Source organism: Lutra lutra, chromosome 7 (assembly GCF_902655055.1).
Source record: "Lutra lutra chromosome 7, mLutLut1.2, whole genome shotgun sequence".
Lineage (NCBI taxonomy): Eukaryota > Metazoa > Chordata > Mammalia > Carnivora > Mustelidae > Lutra > Lutra lutra.
In genome coordinates this window covers 23,445,090-23,465,007 of record NC_062284.1, presented here as the reverse complement: position 1 = coordinate 23,465,007, position 19,918 = coordinate 23,445,090, and the positions used below count along the sequence as shown (strand labels likewise).

Below are 19,918 nucleotides of genomic sequence, written 5' to 3'. Positions count from 1 at the left end.
AGTTTATTTCCTCTAGCACATGCCAGCATGTTATTTTTCAAATACCACAGTACTTTTTTTTTTTTTTTTTGTAGCACTTGCGGACCAAATTGAATTTCCCTTCACATTTTTGTTTAGCATGATCTATGGGTTGGACCTCGCTTATAGAAGTTATTTTTGTTACTCACTGCATTCGTATTTCAACAAGATCCATCTGTGGAGTCATAATTTATCCAGGAACATTTATAGAAGCAACCATCTGAATGAGATACATGGTAGACACTGAGCACTCAGGATTTTCTCACCCTAGGAGACACTGAACCATACTAACTTGATCATGGAGACCAGAATCACTGATGATCCAGATCTAATCTTGCTGATTAGAATAGCCAGAGTCTCATTGTCATTGAAGTGCCACAATGTCCTGAGAGAAATGTCAGTGTTTTCAGGACAAAATGCTTACTGATGTGAAAATTTCCACTGGCATTTGAAGATATTTTGGCAGAACTATATAAGAAGGGTTCCTTTATGTAATACATCAAAGGATAAACTTATGAAACCCGCTTCTGTCCACCTTGAACTATAGTAAAAAATACATATCATACATTTGTCAACCAAGCAAAAGACAGTAAAATTCACTGCATATATACAATTAAATTTAACTATATAAATTAACTTACTATGATATTTTTTAAATATTTTAAGAAGAAAAGAGCAAAAATACTGGAAGTTTTAAAAAAGAGGGCATGAATAGATTATAATGCCTCACAGTACAATAGGAAAAGAAGAGAAAATCAGCAGATGCCAAAAAAAGATTAAAAATCATGATGTAGTAGTCTCACAAGGATTTAAAATTTGTAATGATTAACATATTTATTTTGTAACCACAAGATCTGTAGAAATAAAATAAAGCTAACATCAGACAACAAGGAGGATTTGTATTAAAAAAAAAGAAGAAACTTTAAAAATGATATAAAATTCTCACCAGATAGGTTCATTATTCATGTAGACAAAACAGGAAAGTATTAAAAGAATTTAGTATGAATCAATGGATTTTATCCAATCTTGGAAAAACATTCACCTAAAACATTCACAAACCGGGGCGCCTGGGTGGCTCAGTGGGTTAAGCTCAGGTCATGATCCCAGGTCCTGGGTTCGAGCCCCACATCGGGCTTTCTGCTCAGCAGGGAGCCTGCTTCCTCCTCTCTCTCTGCCTGCCTCTCTGCCTACTTGTGATTTCTCTCTGTCAAATAAATAAATAAAATCTTTTAAAAAAAAACATTCACAAACCTAAAAACATTCACAAATAACGTGATAAATTAAGATTCTCAATATGACATCATTAGAAACATGATAACATAATGAAAGTCAAACAGAAAACTACATTGGTAATATAAACATAAAAATATGATTTCACTAGCAAAAACAAAAATTATTCATCTGACATTTCAGTAAAAAAAGATATTTGGAAAACAAATGAGAAAAGTTCAATTCCATTAACATTTTATAAATAATTTACTATGGAAAGTAATAGAAGGATAGATATGTATATATGTAGAAAGTTAAATATGAGTGAAATTAATCAAAGTATAATATATTGGTTATATAAAGCTTCCTGAATTCATAATGAGTAATCATATATCTGAATATTAATATCTTACATATGGGAATGTGAATCATGACACATTGTGTGACCTAAATATAAGAGATATACTTCAGGGGCGCCTGGGTGGGTCAGTTGGTTAAGCATCTGCCTTTGGCTCCAGTCGTGATCCCAGGGTCCTGTGATCAAGCCCTGCATTGGGCTCCCTGCTTGTCGGGAGGCCTGCTTCTCCCTCTCCCTCTCCCCCTGCTTGTATACCCTCTCTCTCTGTGTCTCTCTGTGTTAAATAAATAAAATCTTTAAAAAAGAGAGAGAGATAGACTTCAATAAAATCTACTACTTTCCATGGAAACTAAAAAAGTTACTGAATATATTGCTCCAAATATAAATTTTATAAAATGTGGACAGAGAGCCTCAGGTAACATTTGAAACAACTACACTTGAAAGAACAAGACCACAAAACCATGAGATTGTCATCATCAAAAGTGGCTCTGTAAGAACACTAGCAATTGAAGGAACATGGCTACCTGAACTGTACAAAAAACATTTAAAAGCACAGTTAATATGACAAACACAGTGCAGTATACTCCACTGGAAAAAACAAATCCAAAAAAGACTGGGATATATCAACACCAAGATATTTAGGAAAATAAATATTTCATAACAATAAATCATTTGGCTAAAGATTCACAGATATAATTATTGGAGATCAATAATATGATGTAAAAATAAAGCTGAATACACACATAAAAATAAAACTATCTTAAGGAGAAATGCAAAATGAAACAAAAAAAGTCTAAGTCACTAAAAAATTAATGATTTCTAAAAACTAAAAAAAATAAACAGCATATATGGAAACATGGAAAAGAAAAAAAGACAAAAAATTTTGCAGTACAAAGTGTGAAGATAAGAGAAAGAAAAATCACACAAATACTATAACATAACTAGTAAGTAAAAAGTTGAAAAAAATCATTTATATTGTGATGCTATCTAAGCAAGTGAAGATGACAGGCAGACTCAAAAAAAAAAAGAGATTATGCTGAGTGAAATAAGTCAAGCAGAGAGAGTCAATTATCATACGGTTTCACTTATTTGTGGAGCATAACAAATAGCATGGAGGACATGGGGAGTTAGGAGAAGGGAGTTGGGGGAAATTGGAAGGGGAGGTGAACAATGAGAGACTATGGACTCTGAAAAACAATCTGAAGGGTTTGAAGAGGTGGGAGGTCGGGGGAACCAGGTGGTGGGTATTAGAGAGGGCACAGATTGCATGGAGCACTGGGTGTGGTACAAAAACAATGAATACTGTTATTCTGAAAATAAATTTTAAAAATGTTTATTAAAAAAAAAGAAGATACATATTTAAAGGGGACAATGAAATAAGAGGCAAAGAAACACACTCTAAAAAGATGGCATATCCCAGGCAGGGTAGACAGAAATGCAAAAAGATCAAGACCCAAATGACACTAAACATACTAGACAACCACAAGGAAACATAACAGCATATCATGTGGTCTCTGCCATGCAACAGATGAAGAAGCCTGCCCCACCCCTAGCCGTGGATAGTCCTCCAGGCCCCTGTCCAAAACCCAAGCATGGGGATCCACAAGACACAAACCCTGATGTCACAAGGCCAGGTTGTTCTTGGGACAATGGTTCTAGTTGCCTCAGTCTCTACCCAGGGCTTCCTCGGGGCCCCCATGTGCCACAGCCCTGTGAACTCCCTCCCACCTCCCTGTAAACCTACACACTGGCCAAAGTCTACAGGGTGGATGCACTCGCCCAGGGGATGCAATCAGAGTCACCGACCTTGCCCAGGCCCGGAGCCCCCTGAGCCTGCCCAGCAAGCATGGTGGGCCATGTGAACTCTGACGCAGAGCAACTAAGGAGGAAGCATGCCCCATGCCTGGACCAGGGCCCTCCTCCCATCCTGTATCCAAAACCTCTCAGCCCTGGAACAGACAAGGCAAAAAGGCAAGGGAGGGGCAGAGGCCCCATCCACTACAGGAGGGGACAGGTCTTCCTTTGCCATGGAGATGTTCCCTGGCCAGAGGGGTGACATCTCAATGTGCCAAGCACTCCGAGCTAGCAGCAATGTTCTCGGGTGGCCTGGGTGCAAAACCACGTGCTGGAACTCATTTCCAATGCGGATGACAGTAGAGACTGGCACTCATTTTGTTCAGATTTGTAGGGAGTCATCACCAATCTGAGAACATCTAAGGACATGGGGCATGAAAAGGGTAGGGCTCCAGCCTAGGACAGCCACTGAGTTCATGCACATCGGTCCTCATGAAAACAAATGGCTAGGCCACAGCATGGCCAGGGGAGCGATCCTTGGTACAGAAGGCCACAGGAATGACCAGGGCAGGAGGTGAAAGGGGCGAGCCACTTACCGCAGACACAGGCTACTCTCAGATAACTGCAAACTGCACCCCATGGCTCTAAAGGGCTATCCTCTCCAGGCAGGCCAGGGATCAAGAATCAGGCAAATGGGACTCACCGATGGTTATGACACCCATGTCCAGCCAACACCACCTGGGACATGGGGAGAAGTGACAGGAGTTCCTCAGTGAGGTGAACACATCTGCGGGAGAACAAGCCACAGCTAGAAGAGGGGACAATCTGCTCCACCTCGCCCTACGATGGGGGGCTGGTGCCGGGCCTGAGGACCGATGCCTACATATGGAGGATTCAATGCCTCAGGGGCATGGTCGGACAACCTCCCGCATGCAAACCATCCTGGGCTCGATGGCAGAAGCCAGACCTTTGACCCCAGATAGCCCTGGTCCCCACTGGCCATCTGCTACAGGAGGGGGCGGTCTCCCTCCATCATGGAGCAGTTCCCTGGCCAGAGGGGCGACATCCCCACATGATGAGCACTCCAAGTTAGTGGCAACAATCTCGGGTGGCCTGGGTCCCTCACTCAGACTTGCTGGTGGGGAACCACGTGCTGGACCTCAGTTCCGATGAGGACGACGGTAGGGATCGTCACTCATTTTGTTCAGATTTCCAAGGAATGCATTTGTATGGAGTCATCATCGATCCGAGCACGTCTCAGGACATGGAAGGTTACAAGGACCGGGCTCCAGCCTGACATGGCCACTGAGTTCAGACATGTCGGCCCTTGTGAACACCCAGGCCCAGGCCAGGTGGCCAGGGAAGCCATCCTCAGCCAAGGAGGCCTCAGGAAAGACACGGGCATGTGGTGGCAGGGGCGAGACCCTTAATGCAGATGCGGGCGACTCCCAGGTGACCACAGACTACACACCCTGCCTCTTCAGGGGCATCCTCGCCTCGCAGACAGGGCATCGCGGATCAGGCAAATGGGACTCGCCGATAGTCACTGACGCCCATGTCCAGCCAACTCCACCTAGGACAAGGGGAGAGGTGAAAGGAGGGCCTCAGCCCGGAGACACGTCTGTGGGCATCCACACCAGAGCCACGCAGTGGGGACACTCTGCTCTACTTCTCCCTATGATGGGGGGTGGCTGATCCCATGCCTGAGGACCAAGGCCTACACACTGAGGCCTCCAAGCGTGCAGGCGTGGGGGGAAATGGAGGAAAGGGTGGTAGGAAGGGGAGAAAGTGGGGGGGGAGGGGCGGGCTGTTGGTTCGAGATGTGGGACAGCCCGCACACTGTGTCCTTTAATGGAAATGAGTCCCTAGACCACGTACCGCAACACCAGTCTCCTAAGGCAATGAACACAGGGCCCGCGTGCGGCGTATCCCCAGCGAGCACCAGGGGCATCCGCGTGACCTCGCCTTCCCCCGTGGGGTATGACCCCGGCGGGAGCACCTCCCCAACCAGCCTCCCCCCACGGGGGGACCCACCACGCACCCAGCACATACTCGGTCCGACAAGGAGATGCACACCCCAGGGACATGAAGCGGCATCGGTGAGCCAAACTGAGGGAACTCCCCATGGCTGTAGGGCAATCACCCCAGGAGCAATGAGCCCTGGGTCCGGGGTGGGGGCAAGTGGCCTCCCAACAGGTGGGCCCCAACTCTGCTGTCCTCCCTGCCATGGCCCAATCCTCTCTCTTCCTCCATACAGAAAACCCACCCTGGCCTCAAGATACCCCAGGTCCCGAGGGGCTGACCACAAACCCATCCTATAGGAGATCATGTCCCCCTCATTCCTGCAGGCTCAGAAGCAAGCCATGTGAGGCGGCGACCCCATGCGCTCATGCCACCCGCCCATCCCCCACCTCCCATTGGCACCCTCAGAAGCTGGTGCAGCCAGCAGCTCTGGGGTCCTGGGACCTGGCCCAAAATTGCCCGCAGGTTGGGACAGCACGTCCCAGGTCTTCGGTGCCACAGGAGGCTGAGTTTCTGACTGGGAACACTGCCTGGCCTGCCACAGGACCCAGCCATCTCTAGGCCCGGGATCCCTAAATCTGTCCCAAATGCACCGCTCTGGAACCACATGTGACTTGGACCAGCAGGCAGCAAGGCTTTCCCACATCCTGAAGCCTCGCCTGCCACTCGTCTGAGCGCCATTCTCGTGCCCTGGTCCCACCCGGATTTTGCCTGCTGGTGCCTGCTGCAGTCCAACTGGCAATACAGACTTGTGGGAAGCAGCCAGGCACCGGCAACCCACCCTGAAGGAGCCTCTCCACGAGCGCATCCACTGCCATGCCAGCACAAGGTGTTCCAAAGGACATCACACTCCAGATATGACCTGTCCCACCAAACATAGCCGGGCACCATGAGGGTGCCCAGGTGCTGCCGCCACCAACTGCAAGGAAACGCATCACGCCCCCCACAGTCGGGCTCCACACACACCCGTGGCTCACTGTCACCCGGGCAGCCTTCCTCAACGAGAGCCTCCGGCACGGGGAGAAGTGGCCCTGCGGCGGAGGTTCTGCCAGCCTCCCATCCCGGCGTCACGTGGCCGAGTCTTTCCTGGGACGACGGTTCTAGCTGCCTTGGTCTCTGCCCAGGTCTTCCTCCCGGCCCCCATGTGCCACAGCCCTTTGCCTGCCTATGACCCCATGTAAAACTCCACGGTGGCCGGGACCCAAAGGATGGACACTCTGGCCCAGGAGATGTCATCGGAGTCACCGTCCTGCCCAGTCCCGGAACTCCCTGAGGCTGCCCGGCCACCACAGCGGGCCGCATATTCTCTGACATGGAGCAGCTACAGAGGAAGCATGGTCCACTCCTGGCCCAGGGCCCTCCTCCCATCCTGTGTCCAAAACCTCTCTGCCCTGCAGTGGACAACGTACAAGGGAGTTGGAGGAGCAGAGGCCAGGGGCCATGGCGGGAATAGCAGTGCTGGTGGCGGTGAGCGGTGGGTGACAGGGAGGGCCTCAGGGGCTCTGGGCTGCGTGGGCGGCCGACCTCTGGCACGCTTGCCCTTCCTGGATTCTCTGGCAACAGCCAGACCTTTGACCCCAGACTGCCCTGGCCCCTGATGGCCATCTGCTACAGGAGGGGGCGGTCTCCCTCTGCCACGGAGCAGTTCCACGGCCAGAGGGGCAACATCTCCACGTGCCGAGCACTCCAAGTTAGTGACAATGATCTTGGGTGGCCTGACTCCTTCACTCGGACTTCCCTGGCAGGGAACCGTGTGCTGGACCTCAGTTCCGATGAGGACGACGGTAGGGATCGTCACTCATTTTGTTCAGATTTCCAAGGAATGCATTTATATGGAGTCATCATCGATCCAAGCACGTCTCAGGACAAAGAGGATTCAAAGGGCCGGGCTCCAGCCGAGCATGGCCACTAAGTTCAGACACGTCGGCCCTTGTGAACACCAAGGCCTAGGACACGGGGCGGCCAGAGGAGCCATCCTTGGCCAAGGAGGCCTCAGTAAAGACCCAGTCTCGTTGTGGCAGGGGCGAGACACTTACCGCAGACACGGGCGACACCCAGGTGACTGCAGCTTATACACCCTGCCTCCCCAGGGGCGTCCTTGACTCACAGGCAGGGCATCGCGGATCAGGCAAATGGGATTCGCCAATGGTCACAGACACCCGCGTTCAGCCAACTCCACCTGGGATGTGGGGAGAAGTGACAGGAGTGCCTCAGCCCGGCGGACACATGTGTGGGGGTCCATGCCAGTGCCACGCAGTGGGGACACTCTGTTCTACTTCTCCCTATGATGGGGGGTGGCTGGTCCTCTGCCTAAGGACCGAGGCCTACACACGGAGGGCTTCAAACACGCAGGCATGGGGCCGGGTGGGGGAGAATGGAGGGAATGGTGTCAGGAAAGGGAGAGAGTTGTGGGGGGGGGGGAAGGTGGTGGGTTCGAGACATAGGATAGCCCGCACACTGTGTCCTTTAATGGAAACGAGTCCCTAGACCACATACCGCAACACCGGTCACCTACACGGGGTGGGCACAGGGCCTGCATGTGGAGCTTCCATAGCGAGCACCAGGGGCAACAAAGCGACCTTGCCCTCCCCCTCGGGGTATGACCCTGGCGCGAGTGCCTCCCAAACCAGCCACCACCCCATGGTGGGACCCACCACGCACCCAGCACATACTCGACCGACAAGGAGATGCACACCCCAGCGACACGAAGCGGCATCAGTGAGCCGAACCGAGGGAACTCCCCGTGGCTGCAGGGCAATCACTCCAGGAGCAATGAGCCCCGGGTCTGGGGTGGGGGCAAGTGGCCTCCCAACAGGTGGGCCCCAATGCTGCTATCCTCCCTGCCATGGCCCGATCCCCTCGCTTCCTCCATACAGAAAACCCACCCAAGCCTCAAGATACCCAAGGTCCCATGGGGCTGAAGACAAACCCACCCTATAGAAAGTCACGTTCCCCTCATTCCTGCAGGCTCAGAAGCAAGCCGCATGAGGCGGTGACCCCGAGTGAGAAAACCACCCGCCCGACCCCCCCGCCTCCAATGGGCACCCTCAAGCCAGTGCAGCCAGCAGCTCTGGGGCCCTCAGACCTGGCCGAAAATTGCCCGCAGGCTGGGGCAGCACGTCCCAGGACTTCATTTCCAGAGGAGGCTGAGCATCTGACCGGAAGCACTGCCTGGCCTGCCAAAAGACCCGACCATCACCAGGCCTGAAGTCCCTAAATCTGTCCCAAACGGAGACCACTCTGGAACCACATGTGACTTGGAACAGAAGTCAGCAAGGCTTTGTCAGCATCTTCCCACATACCAAAGCCTTGTCTACCACTCCTCTGAGCGCAATTCTCATGCCCTGGTCCCACCCGGATTCTGCCCACTGGTACCTGCTGCAGACCAAATGGCAACAAAGACTTGTGGGAAAGAGGCAGGGAAAGCAAGGACTTAAGGTGATGGTGGTGGCGGTGCTGGTGGGGCTGGCGGTGGCAGGGGTTGCATCATCAGCAATGTTGGTGTGGTGCTGGCGGCCAGAGAGTGACTGAGGGGAAGCTGTCCCTATCTCCTACCTTCTTCCCCGGAGGAGACAACGGGCTGGACCTCAGTTTCGATGAGAACGACGGTAGGGAGTTCTCACTCATTTTGTTCAGCTTTTCCAAGGAATGCAGAATGAGGGAGTCATCATCGATCCGAGCACATTTGGGGCCGCCGGGCCACCTGTGCGGGCCAGGCTGGGTGGCTCAGAGGGCTAAGCCCATGGCCTCCGAGCCCTGCAGCAGCGCGGCCCGTGCGGACCTACACCCCTCAGGCAGAGGAGCGCTGCAACCTCGCACCGGGAGCCAGACCCCGCTCGCAACAAGACTCGCGCGCACTGGTAGCCTCTCGGCCAGGCGCGGATAATCCCACAGCCAACGGTTCCACCTGAGACAATAGAAGGCTTACCGTCTCGCCGATCTGTCCGCAGGGTACCCGCGCAGGACCGCACTTCTTCCGCGGACCCGGTCCAGCCCCACACATCCAAGGACGGGAAGACCACCTTCTCTGGGCCGACCGGGAACCCGCCTGGCGTGGCCACCGCACCTGACGAGTGTGGACAAGGAGCACGCACGCATGAGCTACGGACCCAGGGGCGCAGCTCGCCACACGGCTCAGAACGGGCCTGGGGGGAAGCCGTGCCTCTGCCTGTTCCTGACCTCTGTTCGGCAGGCTTGGCGGCAGCCGGGCAGAGTGCCACGGCGCCGGCCAGGCAAGGTGGAGGACGCAAGAGTCTCCTGGGAGTGGGGTGTGAGTCTGCGGGGGCCGAGTGTGTGTTCCCGGGTCAGTGGGATGTGTTTCAGCAGGGGCGCGTGCACGCGAGCGTGTGTGCTGGAGGGGTGCATGGTTGGGTGCGGCCATAGCGTGTGAGGGCGGGGAGCCCCTGTGGGCCCCGTGGGCGTGTGGGAGGGAGGTGGCGGATGGGTGTGTTTCCGCTGTCTGCGTGGCAAGGGGGAGGTCGCCAGAGGAAGGAGGCCTCAGGCCGGGACAGAGCCCTCCTGGGACTAAGACCACCGGCCTCCCGGCATGCCACGCCGTGCCGCAAGGTCGGTGACACGGAATCTCTGAGCGCCACGTTCGACACCGCCAAGGGGTGGCGGAAAAAGGCCAGAGAAACCGCGTGTCCAAGTCACCCCGGCAGAGCAGAGCACGCCGTCTCTATGTAGCCGCTCCCACTGCAGGGCCCGGAGGCCGCTGCGATGTCAACCCTGTCAACATGACGCTTGCCCCAGCGTCACCCAGCCTGACCGCCGGAGAGAGACCCTCAGGGACCACCGACAAAACCCCGGGGCCCACGCAAACGGCAACCTGACAAGTGTGGACAAGGAGCACGCACGCATGAGCCACGGACCCAGGGGCGCAGCTCGCCACGCGGCTCAGAACGGGCCTGGGGGGAAGCCGTGCCTCTGCCTGTTCCTGACCCTCTGTTCCGCAGGCTTGGCGGCAGCCGGGCAGATTGCCACGTGCGCCGGCCAGGCAAGGTCGCGGACGCATGGGTCTCTCCTGGGGGTCGGGTGTGAGTCTGCGGGGGCGGAGTGTGTGTTCCCGGGTCAGTGGGGTGTGTTTCAGCAGGGGCGCGTGCACGCGAGCGTGTGTGCGGGAGGGGTGTATGGTTGGGTGCGGCCGTAGCGTGTGAGGGCGGGGAGCCCCTGTGGGCCCCGTGGGCGTGTGGAAGGGAGGTGGCGGGTGGGTGTGTTTCCGCTGTCTGGGTGGCCACGGGGTGGTGGCCTGAGGAAGGAAGCCTCAGGACCGGACAGAGCCCTCCCGGGACTAAGACCACCGGCCTCCCGGCGTGCCACGCCGTGCCGAAGGTCGGTGCCGCGGAATCGCCGAGCGCCACGTTCGACACCCCCAAGGGGTGGCGGAAAAAGGCGAGAGACACCACGTGTCCAAGTCCCCCCGGCAAAGCGGAGCACGCCGTCTATACCTAGCCGCTCCCGCTGCAGAGCCCGGAGGCCGCTGCAAATGTCAACACTGTCACCCTGACGCTTGCCCCAGCGTCCCCCTGCCTGACAACAGGAGAGAGACCCTCAGCGACCAACGACAAAACCCCGGGGCCCACGCAAACGGCAAGCACTGGGACATCAGGAGCTGGCCTTACGCCGCCCCAAGGCCCTAGCGAGAGGAGAGGGGGCTTGGACTCCGGGCCAGGCGCCACCTCCAGTGCACTCAGCCGAAAGGCCCTGCCGGGTCAGGCAGCACAGCTCATGGCAAGCGGTCCCCGTGACCCGCCGAGGGCCAGCTGACCACCCGCCTGAACGCAGGGCCCATTCCTGCCCAGGGCACGGGTGTGTCCACGGCCAGCAGGCTTCGTGGGCCCCGCCTCTGAGGGAACGAGCAGTCATTCCGCAGCTCGGTCCACGTGCGCAGGCAGCGGCCTGCACGGCACGTCCCCCCCACCCGGGGCTCCCACGGGCCTCGCTCGTCCAAGGCAGGGCTCTTGAAGCGCACGGCCACGAGCCCAGCGGACGTTTCCCTCAGACACCGTGCGGGACGCTAGGCAGGGCCCCTCGCTCGGCGCAGGACCGAGGACCCTGGCCCTGGCGGCATCGCTCACCCACTGCGACGCCGCGGAAAGGTGCGAGGAGCGAGCGAAGGAGGCCACCTCTCCTCCAGCGCCACGACAGCTGACCCTTTGCCCAGCTCCACGTCCGGTCAGGGCACAGCGCCAGAATGGGATCCGTGCTCCCGGGGCTTGCCCTGCCCTTGCCTGGGTCCAGGCTCGCAAGGACGGCTCTCGAGCGCCCCCACCCTCCCACGGGGCTTCGGGCCATCTGGTCCACCAGGCACAGGGACCTCCTGAGAAATACCAACAGCTGCGCGGGCCCAGGCCCGCCGGGGGGCCAGGCCTCCATGGCTCCCATGGCCTGCGCCGGCGGACGCCGTCCCGGCCGTGCTGGGGTCCATCTAAATCGCACTCCTGCGGGACGCTGGGAAGACGCCCAGCGATCGCCGCTCCTCGGGGACGGAGACCCCGGGGGTACTCGGCGAAGGGACCGAAACGCGGCCACCAGGCACCCCGAAGCCGGCCCCCGTAGCCACCACTTGGCCGCCCAGCGGGGACGGGTGCTGGAGGGCACGGCCCCCACGGCCCTCGAAGCCATGACCGGGTGTGTCAGAATACCTCAGAGGCTCGGGCCGCGCAGCTCCCCGCCAGCAGCCCGCCTGCCTTCCTCCCCCGGCCCTGCCGTTTCTGTCCAGGCCCACGGCCTGCACGGCGGCTCCACTTTCGCCCCGGACTCACGGCACGGGCCTTGCGGGGCCCCACTGGGCCTCCACGGGGATACCTCCAGGTGCTGTCAAGGGCAGCGTCCTGGCCCTGGGCTTCTGCCCTCTACCCACAAGCCCCCGGGGCGCACCACTGATGCCACCGGGAGGAGGGGTCCGGGAACCTCCTCGCAACCCATGGCGCCTGCCGCTGCCAGCCTCTACCACACGCTCCCCCAGGAGCTCTGCCTGAACCGCCACCCTGGCCCACGCTGCTCCCGGACAGGCGCACACAGGGCCTCGCCCAGCGCCTCCCTGTGGGCCTCCCACGACCAGGAAGCCATCTGCCCGACTCGCCCCAAGAGCCAGGCCACGCCTCCGAGGGCCTCCGGGCCGGCGAAGGCGCGGAAACGCCTCGCGGGCCCTGAGCCGCGCACGCCACTTTCCCAGGCCGAGGACCCTCGGGGGCTAGAGCACGCGGTGCTGGTGGTGCTGGTGGTGCTGGTGGTGCTGGTGGTGCTGGCGGTGGCGGTGGTGGTGGTGGTGGTGGTGGCTGCCGGCGTGTGACCGAGGGGAAGCTGTCCCTCACTGCTACCTTCTTCCCCGGGGGAGACAACGTGCTGGACCTCAGTTTCGATGAGAACGACGGTAGGGAGTTCTCACTCATTTTGTTCAGCTTTTCCAAGGAATGCAGAATGAGGGAGTCATCATCGATTCGAGCACATTTGGGGCCGCCGGGCCACCTGTGCGGGCCAGGCTGGGTGGCTCAGAGGGCTAAGCCCATGGCCTCCGAGCCCTGCAGCAGCGCGGCCCGTGCGGACCCACGCCCCTCAGCCAGAGGAGCGCTGCAACCTCGCACCGGGAGCCAGACCCCGCTCGCCACAAGGCTCGCGCGCACTGGCAGCCTCTCGGCCAGGCGCGGGAAATCCCACCGCCAACGGTTCCACCTGAGACAATGGAAGGCTTACCGTCTCGCCGATCCGTCCGCAGGGCACCCGCGCTGGACCGCACTTCTTCCGCGGACCCGGCCCAGCCCCGCACATCCAAGGACGGGAAGACCATCTTCTCTGGGCCGACCGGGAACCCGCCTGGCGTGGCCACCGCACCTGACAAGTGTGGACAAGGAGCACGCACGCATGAGCCACGGACCCAGGGGCGCAGCTCGCCACGCGGCTCAGAACGGGCCTGGGGGGAAGCCGTGCCTCTGCCAGTTCCTGACCCCCTGTTCCGCAGGCTTGGCGGCAGCCGGGCAGATTGCCACGTGCGCCGGCCAGGCAAGGTCGCGGACGCATGGGTCTCTCCTGGGGGTCGGGTGTGAGTCTGCGGGGGCGGAGTGTGTGTTCCCGGGTCAGTGGGGTGTGTTTCAGCAGGGGCGCGTGCACGCGAGCGTGTGTGCGGGAGGGGTGTATGGTTGGGTGCGGCCGTAGCGTGTGAGGGCGGGGAGCCCCTGTGGGCCCCGTGGGCGTGTGGGAGGGAGGTGGCGGGTGGGTGCGTTTCCGCTGTCTGGTGGCCACGGGGTGGTCGCCCGAGGAAGGAGGCCTCAGGCCCGGACAGAGCGCTCCCGGGAATAAGACCACCGGCCTCCCGGCGTGCCACGCCGTGCCGCAAGGTCGGTGCCGCGGAATCGCCGAGCGCCACGTTCGACACCCCCAAGGGGTGGCGGAAAAAGGCCAGAGACACCGCGTGTCCAAGTTCCCCCGGCAAAGCGGAGCACGCCGTCTCTAGCTAGCCGCTCCCGCTGCAGGGCCCGGAGGCCGCTTCGATGTCAACTCTGTCACCCTGACGCTTGCCCCAGCGTCACCCCGCCTGACCGCGGGAGAAAGACCCTCAGCGACCACCGACAAAACCCCCAGGCCCACGCAAACGGCAAGCCCTCGGACATCAGGAGCTGGCCCTACGCTGCCCCAAGGCCCTAGCGAGAGGAGAGGGGGCTTGGACTCCGGGCCAGGCGCCACCTCCCGTGCACTCAGCCGAAAGGCCCTGCCGGGTCAGGCAGCACAGCTCATGGCAAGCGGTCCCCGTGACCCGCCGAGGGCCAGCTGGCCCCCCGCCTGAACGCAGGGCCCATTCCCGCCCAGGGCACGGGTTGTGTCCACGGCCAGCAGGCTTCGTGGGCCCCGCCCCTGAGGGAATGAGCACTCATTCCGCAGCTCGGTCCACGTGCGCAGGCAGCGGCCTGCACGGCACGTCCCCCCCACCCGGGGCTCCCACGGGCCTCGCTCGTCCAAGGCAGGGCTCTTGAAGCGCACGGCCACGAGCCCAGCGGACGTTTCCCTCAGACACCGTGCGGGACGCTAGGCAGGGCCCCTCGCTCGGCGCAGGACCGAGGACCCTGGCCCTGGCGGCATCGCTCACCCACTGCGACGCCGCGGAAAGGTGCGAGGAGCGAGCGAAGGAGGCCACCTCTCCTCCAGTGCCACGACAGCTGACCCTTTGCCCGGCTCCACGTCCGGTCAGGGCACAGCGCCAGAATGGGATCCGTGCTCCCGGGGCTTGCCCTGCCCTTGCCTGGGTCCAGGCTCGCAAGGACGGCTCTCGAGCGCCCACACCCTCCCACGGGGCTTCGGGCCATCTGGTCCACCAGGCACAGGGACCTCCTGAGAAATACCAACAGCTGCGCGGGCCCAGGCCCGCCGGGGGGCCAGGCCTCCATGGCTCCCATGGCCTGCGCCGGCGGACGCCGTCCCGGCCGTGCTGGGGTCCATCTAAATCGCACTCCTGCGGGACGCTGGGAAGACGCCCAGCGATCGCCGCTCCTCGGGGACGGAGACCCCGGGGGTACTCGGCGAAGGGACCGAAACGCGGCCACCAGGCACCCCGAAGCCGGCCCCCGTAGCCACCAGTTGGCCGCCCAGCGGGGACGGGTGCTGGAGGGCACGGCCCCCACGGCCCTCGAAGCCATGACCGGGTGTGTCAGAATACCTCAGAGGCTCGGGCCGCGCAGCTCCCCGCCAGCAGCCCGCCTGCCTTCCTCCCCCGGACCTGCCGTTTCTGTCCAGGCCCACGGCCTGCACGGCGGCTCCACTTTCGCCCCGGGCTCACGGCACGGGCCTTGCGGGGCCCCACTGGGCCTCCACGGGGATACCTCCAGGCGCTGTCAAGGGCAGCGTCCTGGCCCTGGGCTTCTGCCCTCTACCCACAAGCCCCCGGGGCGCACCACTGATGCCACCGGGAGGAGGGGCCCGGGAACCTCCTCGCAACCCATGGCGCCTGCCGCTGCCAGCCTCTACCACACGCTCCCCCAGGAGCTCTGCCTGAACCGCCACCCTGGCCCACGCTGCTCCCGGACAGGCGCACACAGGGCCTCGCCCAGCGCCTCCCTGTGGGCCTCCCACGACCGGGAAGCCATCTGCCCGACTCGCCCCAAGAGCCCGGCCACGCCTCCGAGGGCCTCCGGGCCGGCGAAGGCGCGGAAACGCCTCGCGGGCCCTGAGCCGCGCACGCCACTCTCCCAGGCCGAGGACCCTCGGGGGCTAGAGCACGCGGTGCTGGTGGTGCTGGTGGTGCTGGTGGTGCTGGTGGTGCTGGCGGTGGCGGTGGTGGTGGTGGTGGTGGCTGCCGGCGTGTGACCGAGGGGAAGCTGTCCCTCACTGCTACCTTCTTCCCCGGGGGAGACAACGTGCTGGACCTCAGTTTCGATGAGAACGACGGTAGGGAGTTCTCACTCATTTTGTTCAGCTTTTCCAAGGAATGCAGAATGAGGGAGTCATCATCGATCCGAGCACATTTGGGGCCGCCGGGCCACCTGTGCGGGCCAGGCTGGGTGGCTCAGAGGGCTAAGCCCATGGCCTCCGAGCCCTGCAGCAGCGCGGCCCGTGCGGACCCACGCCCCTCAGCCAGAGGAGCGCTGCAACCTCGCACCGGGAGCCAGACCCCGCTCGCCACAAGGCTCGCGCGCACTGGCAGCCTCTCGGCCAGGCGCGGGAAATCCCACCGCCAACGGTTCCACCTGAGACAATGGAAGGCTTACCGTCTCGCCGATCCGTCCGCAGGGCACCCGCGCTGGACCGCACTTCTTCCGCGGACCCGGCCCAGCCCCGCACATCCAAGGACGGGAAGACCATCTTCTCTGGGCCGACCGGGAACCCGCCTGGCGTGGCCACCGCACCTGACAAGTGTGGACAAGGAGCACGCACGCATGAGCCACGGACCCAGGGGCGCAGCTCGCCACGCGGCTCAGAACGGGCCTGGGGGGAAGCCGTGCCTCTGCCTGTTCCTGACCCCCTGTTCCGCAGGCTTGGCGGCAGCCGGGCAGATTGCCACGTGCGCCGGCCAGGCAAGGTCGCGAACGCATGGGTCTCTCCTGGGGGTCGGGTGTGAGTCTGCGGGGGCGGAGTGTGTGTTCCCGGGTCAGTGGGGTGTGTTTCAGCAGGGGCGCGTGCACGCGAGCGTGTGTGCGGGAGGGGTGTATGGTTGGGTGCGGCCGTAGCGTGTGAGGGCGGGGAGCCCCTGTGGGCCCCGTGGGCGTGTGGGAGGGAGGTGGCGGGTGGGTGCGTTTCCGCTGTCTGGTGGCCACGGGGTGGTCGCCCGAGGAAGGAGGCCTCAGGCCCGGACAGAGCCCTCCCGGGACTAAGACCACCGGCCTCCCGGCGTGCCACGCCGTGCCGCAAGGTCGGTGCCGCGGAATCGCCGAGCGCCACGTTCGACACCCCCAAGGGGTGGCGGAAAAAGGCCAGAGACACCGCGTGTCCAAGTTCCCCCGGCAAAGCGGAGCACGCCGTCTCTAGCTAGCCGCTCCCGCTGCAGGGCCCGGAGGCCGCTTCGATGTCAACTCTGTCACCCTGACGCTTGCCCCAGCGTCACCCCGCCTGACCGCGGGAGAAAGACCCTCAGCGACCACCGACAAAACCCCCAGGCCCACGCAAACGGCAAGCCCTGGGACATCAGGAGCTGGCCCTACGCTGCCCCAAGGCCCTAGCGAGAGGAGAGGGGGCTTGGACTCCGGGCCAGGCGCCACCTCCCGTGCACTCAGCCGAAAGGCCCTGCCGGGTCAGGCAGCACAGCTCATGGCAAGCGGTCCCCGTGACCCGCCGAGGGCCAGCTGGCCCCCCGCCTGAACGCAGGGCCCATTCCCGCCCAGGGCACGGGTGTGTCCACGGCCAGCAGGCTTCGTGGGCCCCGCCCCTGAGGGAATGAACACTCATTCCGCAGCTCGGTCCACGTGCGCAGGCAGCGGCCTGCACGGCACGTCCCCCCCACCCGGGGCTCCCACGGGCCTCGCTCGTCCAAGGCAGGGCTCTTGAAGCGCACGGCCACGAGCCCAACGGACGTTTCCCTCAGACACCGTGCGGGACGCTAGGCAGGGCCCCTCGCTCGGCGCAGGACCGAGGACCCTGGCCCTGGCGGCATCGCTCACCCACTGCGACGCCGCGGAAAGGTGCGAGGAGCGAGCGAAGGAGGCCACCTCTCCTCCAGCGCCACGACAGCTGACCCTTTGTCCAGCTCCACGTCCGGTCAGGGCACAGCGCCGGACTGGGATCCGTGCTCCCGGGGCTTGCCCTGCCCTTGCCTGGGTCCAGGCTCGCAAGGACGGCTCTCGAGCGCCCCCACCCTCCCACGGGGCTTCGGGCCATCTGGTCCACCAGGCACAGGGACCTCCTGAGAAATACCAACAGCTGCGCGGGCCCAGGCCCGCCGGGGGGCCAGGCCTCCATGGCTCCCATGGCCTGCGCCGGCGGACGCCGTCCCGGCCGTGCTGGGGTCCATCTAAATCGCACTCCTGCGGGACGCTGGGAAGACGCCCAGCGATCGCCGCTCCTCGGGGACGGAGACCCCGGGGGTACTCGGCGAAGGGACCGAAACGCGGCCACCAGGCACTCCGAAGCCGGCCCCCGTAGCCACAACTTGGCCGCCCAGCGGGGACGGGTGCTGGAGGGCACGGCCCCCACGGCCCTCGAAGCCATGACCGGGTGTGTCAGAATACCTCAGAGGCTCGGGCCGCGCAGCTCCCCGCCAGCAGCCCGCCTGCCTTCCTCCCCCGGACCTGCCGTTTCTGTCCAGGCCCACAGGCCTGCACGGCGGCTCCACTTTCGCCCCGGGCTCACGGCACGGGCCTTGCGGGGCCCCACTGGGCCTCCACGGGGATACCTCCAGGCGCTGTCAAGGGCAGCGTCCTGGCCCTGGGCTTCTGCCCTCTACCCACAAGCCCCCGGGGCGCACCACTGATGCCACCGGGAGGAGGGGCCCGGGAACCTCCTCGCAACCCATGGCGCCTGCCGCTGCCAGCCTCTACCACACGCTCCCCCAGGAGCTCTGCCTGAACCGCCACCCTGGCCCACGCTGCTCCCGGACAGGCGCACACAGGGCCTCGCCCAGCGCCTCCCTGTGGGCCTCCCACGACCGGGAAGCCATCTGCCCGACTCGCCCCAAGAGCCCGGCCACGCCTCCGAGGGCCTCCGGGCCGGCGAAGGCGCGGAAACGCCTCGCGGGCCCTGAGCCGCGCACGCCACTCTCCCAGGCCGAGGACCCTCGGGGGCTAGAGCACGCGGTGCTGGTGGTGCTGGTGGTGCTGGTGGTGCTGGTGGTGCTGGCGGTGGCGGTGGTGGTGGTGGTGGCTGCCGGCGTGTGACCGAGGGGAAGCTGTCCCTCACTGCTACCTTCTTCCCCGGGGGAGACAACGTGCTGGACCTCAGTTTCGATGAGAACGACGGTAGGGAGTTCTCACTCATTTTGTTCAGCTTTTCCAAGGAATGCAGAATGAGGGAGTCATCATCGATCCGAGCACATTTGGGGCCGCCGGGCCACCTGTGCGGGCCAGGCTGGGTGGCTCAGAGGGCTAAGCCCATGGCCTCCGAGCCCTGCAGCAGCGCGGCCCGTGCGGACCCACGCCCCTCAGCCAGAGGAGCGCTGCAACCTCGCACCGGGAGCCAGACCCCGCTCGCCACAAGGCTCGCGCGCACTGGCAGCCTCTCGGCCAGGCGCGGGAAATCCCACCGCCAACGGTTCCACCTGAGACAATGGAAGGCTTACCGTCTCGCCGATCCGTCCGCAGGGCACCCGCGCTGGACCGCACTTCTTCCGCGGACCCGGCCCAGCCCCGCACATCCAAGGACGGGAAGACCATCTTCTCTGGGCCGACCGGGAACCCGCCTGGCGTGGCCACCGCACCTGACAAGTGTGGACAAGGAGCACGCACGCATGAGCCACGGACCCAGGGGCGCAGCTCGCCACGCGGCTCAGAACGGGCCTGGGGGGAAGCCGTGCCTCTGCCTGTTCCTGACCCCCTGTTCCGCAGGCTTGGCGGCAGCCGGGCAGATTGCCACGTGCGCCGGCCAGGCAAGGTCGAGGACGCATGGGTCTCTCCTGGGGGTCGGGTGTGAGTCTGCGGGGGCGGAGTGTGTGTTCCCGGGTCAGTGGGGTGTGTTTCAGCAGGGGCGCGTGCACGCGAGCGTGTGTGCGGGAGGGGTGTATGGTTGGGTGCGGCCGTAGCGTGTGAGGGCGGGGAGCCCCTGTGGGCCCCGTGGGCGTGTGGGAGGGAGGTGGCGGGTGGGTGCGTTTCCGCTGTCTGGTGGCCACGGGGTGGTCGCCCGAGGAAGGAGGCCTCAGGCCCGGACAGAGCCCTCCCGGGACTAAGACCACCGGCCTCCCGGCGTGCCACGCCGTGCCGCAAGGTCGGTGCCGCGGAATCGCCGAGCGCCACGTTCGACACCCCCAAGGGGTGGCGGAAAAGGCCAGAGACACCGCGTGGCCAAGTTCCCCCTGCAACGCGGAGCACGCCGTCTCTAGCTATCCTCTCCCGCTGCGGGCCCGGAGGCCCGCTTTCGATGGTCAACTCTGTCACCCTGACGCTT

General features: G+C 61.6%; 1 protein-coding gene and 6 non-coding genes across 12 annotated transcripts in view; all 7 read right to left on the bottom strand.

The window, feature by feature from the left end:
- The window catches only part of LOC125105380 (uncharacterized), a 77,646-nt gene that overhangs the window by 45,871 nt on the left and 11,857 nt on the right, over window positions 1-19,918 (bottom strand). For 4 of the 6 annotated variants that reach the window (XM_047738827.1, XM_047738826.1, XM_047738828.1 and 1 more), the window contains exons 5-10: window positions 19,098-19,235; window positions 16,099-16,236; window positions 13,097-13,234; window positions 9,330-9,467; window positions 4,851-4,952; window positions 3,976-4,117 (exon numbers count right to left, since the gene is read on the bottom strand). In XM_047738827.1, coding sequence (XP_047594783.1) covers window positions 4,089-4,117; window positions 4,851-4,952; window positions 9,330-9,467; window positions 13,097-13,234; window positions 16,099-16,236; window positions 19,098-19,235 — 683 coding nt within the window. In that variant the 3' untranslated portion in view covers window positions 3,976-4,088. Of the gene's footprint in view, window positions 1-3,975; window positions 4,118-4,850; window positions 4,953-7,437; window positions 7,581-8,486; window positions 8,578-9,329; window positions 9,468-13,096; window positions 13,235-16,098; window positions 16,237-19,097; window positions 19,236-19,918 lie in introns of those variants that run through there. The other 2 variants (XM_047738824.1, XM_047738830.1) reach the window with 2 other exon arrangements.
- LOC125105854 (small nucleolar RNA SNORD116) lies at window positions 4,535-4,627 on the bottom strand. The gene has a single exon (XR_007129102.1). It is a non-coding gene; the product is annotated as a small nucleolar RNA SNORD116 (small nucleolar RNA).
- Window positions 7,160-7,252, bottom strand: LOC125105856 (small nucleolar RNA SNORD116). The gene has a single exon (XR_007129103.1). It is a non-coding gene; the product is annotated as a small nucleolar RNA SNORD116 (small nucleolar RNA).
- On the bottom strand, window positions 8,984-9,078 carry LOC125105852 (small nucleolar RNA SNORD116). Its single transcript, XR_007129100.1, has one exon. It is a non-coding gene; the product is annotated as a small nucleolar RNA SNORD116 (small nucleolar RNA).
- LOC125105853 (small nucleolar RNA SNORD116) lies at window positions 12,751-12,845 on the bottom strand. Its single transcript, XR_007129101.1, has one exon. It is a non-coding gene; the product is annotated as a small nucleolar RNA SNORD116 (small nucleolar RNA).
- Window positions 15,753-15,847, bottom strand: LOC125105851 (small nucleolar RNA SNORD116). The gene has a single exon (XR_007129099.1). It is a non-coding gene; the product is annotated as a small nucleolar RNA SNORD116 (small nucleolar RNA).
- LOC125105850 (small nucleolar RNA SNORD116) lies at window positions 18,752-18,846 on the bottom strand. Its single transcript, XR_007129098.1, has one exon. It is a non-coding gene; the product is annotated as a small nucleolar RNA SNORD116 (small nucleolar RNA).